The sequence below is a fragment of the Henckelia pumila genome, chromosome 3 (assembly GCF_033568475.1).
Source record: "Henckelia pumila isolate YLH828 chromosome 3, ASM3356847v2, whole genome shotgun sequence".
Classification (NCBI taxonomy): Eukaryota; Viridiplantae; Streptophyta; class Magnoliopsida; order Lamiales; family Gesneriaceae; genus Henckelia; species Henckelia pumila.
The window spans coordinates 59,824,303-59,830,219 of NC_133122.1; the positions used below are offsets into that span (position 1 = coordinate 59,824,303).

The 5,917-nt window shown below is 34.5% G+C and overlaps 1 protein-coding gene across 1 annotated transcript; it reads right to left on the minus strand.

Moving 5' to 3' along the window:
• On the minus strand, positions 1–5,438 carry LOC140888813 (glutaredoxin-C11-like). Its single transcript, XM_073296516.1, has 2 exons — positions 5,328–5,438; positions 1–183 (listed from the first exon to the last, which is right to left on the minus strand). The coding sequence occupies exons 1-2, from the start codon at positions 5,436–5,438 to the stop codon at positions 1–3; spliced, it is 294 nt and encodes a 97-aa protein (XP_073152617.1).
• Between the last annotated feature and the right edge of the window lie 479 nt (positions 5,439–5,917).

A 5,917-nucleotide genomic window follows, 5' to 3' on the forward strand; every position in this document is an offset into this window, starting at 1 on the left:
CTAATCATGAGCTAGCAATTTCTTTAAAGAACCTTCAACATGGAGAGAAATGACATCTTTGGCCAAGCCCATGAAAACTCCGCCAATAAACACCGCGGGGACCGTGGGGTTACAGCCGAGCCCTTTCAACGCCAGCTCTATTTCCCTTCCTTTGACATCTTGATCGAGCTCATGCACTTCAGGCACTACAAGAAAATATGGAAACAACAACATAGATACAACAACGCTTTGATCGTGAAAGTGTTGTTAAATGCCGTTTGTTGACTTTTAACAACGCTTTTTATTAAAAGCGTTGTCTATGAGCGCTTTTTTTTGTCAACAACAATGCTTTTAATAAAAACGTTGTCTATGACCGCTATTTTTAGCTCAACGACAACGCTTATCTGAAGCGTTGTTAATAAGCGTGTTTTTTAAGAGAGAGAGAGACAAACTTATACATTGAATATTTTTTCTTTTTTAATTTTTTTTTTAAAAAAAACATATACATTGAATAGATACATACACGTAAGTTTCCTTCTCTCTTGTTCCAAAAGCCATTCACGCGATCCCCTTTCTCCCCAAACCCTAGCAGCAACTCCATGTCGTCGATTCGCCACCCTAGCCGCCGGGAATCTACCGATTGAAGCTATAAAAGGTAATAGGTTGTACTTGTCTTCAATTTAATACCAAAATATTGAGGAATCTCGGACCAAGGCTCAAAATGGTCGAGCCCCATTCGCGGCTGGAGCTGCGCGTCTTCTTTTTCTTTCGCGACTTTGAGCTATTTCTGGTCATTTCTTGGTTTTTCCGCTTCGCTCAATCGATCGTCTTTCCCCTTGACTCAATCGATCTTCTCCTCTACTCTGCGTTTCTCTCTCTGAAATTAGCCGCCGAAAAACTACCGATTGCGTAGTTGGTTTGACGCTGGGTAAGATTGTTCATTTGCCTCTCTTGTATATTGTCTTTAGATGAAATCTGATTTCTGCTAAATCCTTTAAGGTTTCATACTGTACATTGTTTTATTTTTTATTTTTCTTGCTTTAATCAAAACAATTATGGTTTGTGGTTTTAATTGAGCAGGAAATTAAAGGTGTAGAGATGCAGCCACCAAGTCCGATGTTTCCAGTCACTACGTCATTTCCATCAACTAAGATCACCACCGAGAAAATACTGAAGGTATTCTACAATCTCGATGTAAACAAAAGAATCATTATGTAAATTACTCCTTTTAGCATATTCGAGATTAAAATAAACAATTTGGAACGAAACCATCGTTCAACTTAAAGTTTGGATTCGAACTTGATTGATTTGTTTATAGTTTAATTGTGATATTTTTCCAAGTAATTCTTGAATTGGGTTACAATTCGTTAATTTATAATTTATAATTTATATAGAATATCATTAATTTATAGCTTAAGCTGCATATTTTTTAAAAATATGCAACAAACTCTTTTGTGTCCCAAAGTTCCCTCTACAATACTGCCATTTCACCATAGACTTCACTGAAACATACCCTGGTAGCATACTTATTTCGAAAACTGAATTACTAAAACACGAAACATGTTACATGTACTGCTAAGTTATGTATGGTTATTCCATAGCTTTTGCATGGTTGAAATTAAAGGAGGGCCTTGACGGTGAAAAACTGTTAACAGGGCACAAGATTTTGCGAGAATCGGGAGGCAATTCCGGAGTGATCAAGAGTATGTTAGAATAAGCATGCTGGCTAGGGATGAAGAATTTGATCTATTCCTTCAGAGGTTGTCAATTATTCATGGGATTGCCACTGAAAATTCAAAGCTTTAAGCCTATATATTCGTTCTCATGTGGCTTTCTTGTTTGTATAGGGAGATATGTTTTTGGGGGGTTGGACTTAGACAGGACTTGGTCTTAGATAATTTTGCAACAATGTTACTGCAACTACTACTACAAATTTACAGCCTTGTTGGACTTTTTATTTTTTTGGTTATGGTAGTAGCAATCTAAATATGTAAGGTTGAAATGTCATCAATGATAAATATATGTCGAAAGCAGGACAAATTGAATCTCTGGAGTTTGATTCGAAAGTTCAAAATTTTAAGTTTCCTCGCTTGGTTTGTTTCTTTGGGAATGAAAATTTGCTTGAAAGATAAGGCTTCACTGGTGGGTGACAGTGAAACTTTGGTTTCAAGAGTTTCCTCGCTTGTGGTCAAGTTTTCTTCTCTTATTTTTTTTTTTCTCTCCATGAAGTTTATTTGAAGAGACCGACGTGATTTGGTACCTGATTAACTTATGTTTTGGTCACTTGCAATTTTTGTATAGAAAATCGCATGGAATTGAAAATGATCATTTTTTTCGAAGGCGATTACTTCATGTCGCTTACCACCATTACATGCTTTGACATGCAGATTTGATAAATTTGTGTTTATATCATCGTAAAAATATAAAAGCGCATCAAGTGATTAAGTATTCATTTACTGAACTCTTATTTTTTCCTCGTTAATGCTTTAATCAGAACTTGATTCCCAAGTAAGCTCGCCCGTAAGAGATAAAAGGCTGGATGTGATCCTGTGGCCTGTGCCAGCTTCTAGTTCACTATCAAATTAAGGCATCAGATTTGTGAAAAATTCGTTGCTGGCTCAAGTAAGATTCAAATAGACTTGTTTATCTTGAATAACATATGTTAAATGAATAAATTTAATATTGAATAAAATAACAGATAGTAGCGATTTCAAAATAATTTATTGATGGTGATGAAGATCAAAGCTTTATTTGTGGGTTAATTACCAGATTCTTTGTGGGCATCTTATTTTATTTGGCATCTTTGCAAGAAGATCAGTGATGCCCTTACCTATAAGCTGACCTTCCACCTCGCTCACCTTTCTTAAGTGCTTTGATGGGTACAAACTACTCTTTTTAACACTCTTAAATCGATAGTTTGCCTTTCTCCATCAGTATTTATTTCACTGTTTGAGTGATATATAAATATATATATATAAACTAAAATATAGTTTTATCTTACACTACTCGTCTTGTTTGTATCAACAGCTTGCAATGGATAAAAGGAGTTGACCTTGGAAAAAGAAGTCATCTGATAAACATGAAATAGAGAAAACTCTTGCTACTGCATTAGCCTCCTCTACTGGTGTTTCAGATGTTGTTGCCACTCAAATAGACAAGGTTTTTGATCTATTCTTATGTTTATGTAAAGACCAAGAGAAGCAAAACTCCCAAGTCTTATCATCTTTCCAACCTCACTATGACTTGCATATATGTATGCGTGTATAAAGTTTTGTTATTTTTAAAATTTATGGTTTTGTAATAATATTTTCTTTTTATGCATAAGTGATGTAGGATTGTTTAAAAGTACAAATCTGGATATATACAAAATATTTTAGCAATTTTAAAAATTTTGAAAAATTGATTAGATATCTTGGTTATAGGTGAATTACGTACAAATTTACTGAAATTCATTTTTCTTCAAAGAGAAATGAATTGATTTTGTAATTTTAGATACATAATTTTTATACTAAATAGAATAGAGATTAGTACTGGTTTATGGAGTGAATTTGTGGAGATTTGTGAGATAGTAATGGTTTCTGATATGATCAATGGGTGGGTAGCTTGTTTTCCTATAACATATTCGTACCAATATTCTTAACCTTTTGTTTTTAATGCAAATTGAGTAGTTTGTTGGTATATATAACTTGTTCAACTCTTACTTGATTTGGACACTTTTGTGATATATAGGCGTGCATATGGTCATCTGTCTTGGGTAATCTTGACAGGTCTCATTCACCCACAATCTGCGATTTCTTTGACTAGGGTGAGTTTTGATTTCCACTACATTAGCCAATTTTTTCCATTTGTTCCTGGGCTTAATCGCTGTGAGCTGCCATTTTGCAGGAGCTCAAAGTTGTGCAGGGCACGATTATTGTTTGATTTGCTGCTGCATTTTTTTGCTTGAGCGTGGGTTTTGGTGGTCTGTTAGAGTCTTGTGGTGGTGTTTTCACATTGTTTGCGGTAGATTTCTCCCTTGCACTGCTGCTGCACTGGTCACTTACTTCAGCTCACAAGGTGTTTGGTTTATGCTTCTAACAGTGTACTTGACTTCTCAGTTACAGATAAAAATATGTAACTTTCCTTATTATTGTCACGGTGCCTGCAGATTTGCAATGTAGTGGCAGTGGCTAGACTCTTGAATGGAACACCGGTAATTCCTCATTTTGATCTACACAATATTTTGAAGGATCCTCAAATTTGTTAGAAACATGTAGGCTGTAAATCTTAATCTTGTTTCCAAATGATTGACAGAACCTCGATTTATTCAAGAAATATTCATTGGTGTAGACTTATGCAACGTAACTATCACTCCAAATATTTCTTTATTAGTGATAGTGATAGAGATTTATGCTTATGTCTCTAGCTAGGAGTTTAGATTGACTGAAGAAGGTAATTGGCTCTATGGCTATTGTTGGGATTACAGACCATGCTCAGGATATCTTGATGTATTTTGTGTTTGATCATTTAAAGTTCTCTCTTCCTTTTCTAGTTTATTTCTACCTATTTAGGATTATGTATTTGTTTTCATTTTAATTTTCTTCTTTGATGTTTGATTTATTGTGTCATTCATAATCATGGCTTTGAAATTTTATTCTTGTTTGCTCCTATTTTTCAGCACATTCCCATTCCTCCAAATGGATTTAGCATTTTGAGAGTTGGTCTGATCGCCGACTCCAGTTTGAGGCAGAAAGCATAGCGCACATGGCCGAGATGAACATGAAGAATTCAATTATATGTTATATTTGAATGATTTTTGTTATATTTGAATAATTTATAACATTGAAATACTGTATATTAGATTTAATTTTCAAAAATTTTGAATATTGAGTAATTTATAATATTGAAAATTTGTGAATTAAAATTTATTTTTTTTGTTTTTTATTTGAGAAAAGACAACGCTTTTTAAATGTTGTCGTAGGTAGTTTAAGCGTTGTCGTTGCTAAAAAAGACAACGCGAAAAAAGCGTTGTCTTTTTTAAATATCACAACGCTTTTTTTGCGTTGTTAAAGTTACGAAAAAGCGTTGTCGTAGCCAGTGTTGTGAAAGACCGGGTCAAAGACAACGCGGAAAAAGCGTTGTCGTTTTGAACAAAGACAACGCTTTTTATGCGTTGTCTTTGCTCAATACGACAACGCTTTTTCCACGTTGTCTTTGATCGAAAAGCGTTGTCTTTGCTCAAAACGACAACGCTTTTTCCGCGTTGTCTTTGACCGCGGTCTTTCACAACACTGGCTACGACAACGTTTTTTCGTGACAATAACAACGCGAAAAAAGCGTTGTCATTTGCCATTTTTCTTGTAGTGAGGGTTCGCGCCTAAGTCGTAGAACATTGCCTTGATGGTGTGGCACATGCAGGACGAGCTTTTCGCGAAGATTACCACCTTGTTCATGGATGCTAAATCTCTTACTCTTTCCATTAATTCCGAAAACTTATTCCTAACAATCGATTGAGAAGTGATAATGTAGTGAAGTCTGTTTCTATATATATATATTTTGCTTAGAATGATTATGCTCTTTTGTCCCCTGGATTATGTTAGCTTATCTTGAAAAAGCAAAATATATATATATATTTGCATGAAAATCATTGGATTGAACGACGACCTTTGATGATTTTGTTGATACGACCTCATTTTTTAATTACATAAAAATCGGTGTTGATATACTTCGACGTGTATTGAATAAACTATGTGATTGTGTTGGTGACATCTACAAATTATAGTACTCCAAAATCCATACGGCCGGCTTAAAATAAAATTTTAGTTAATTTCTTTGATTATCGTAAAAAATCAAATGTTCGATCGTCATAAGATACAACATTAATAAAAGTTTATTATAATCGTTATCACATCAAAATTAAAATATCAAATAAATACCCTTGCGGGTATGCTCTAAAAGC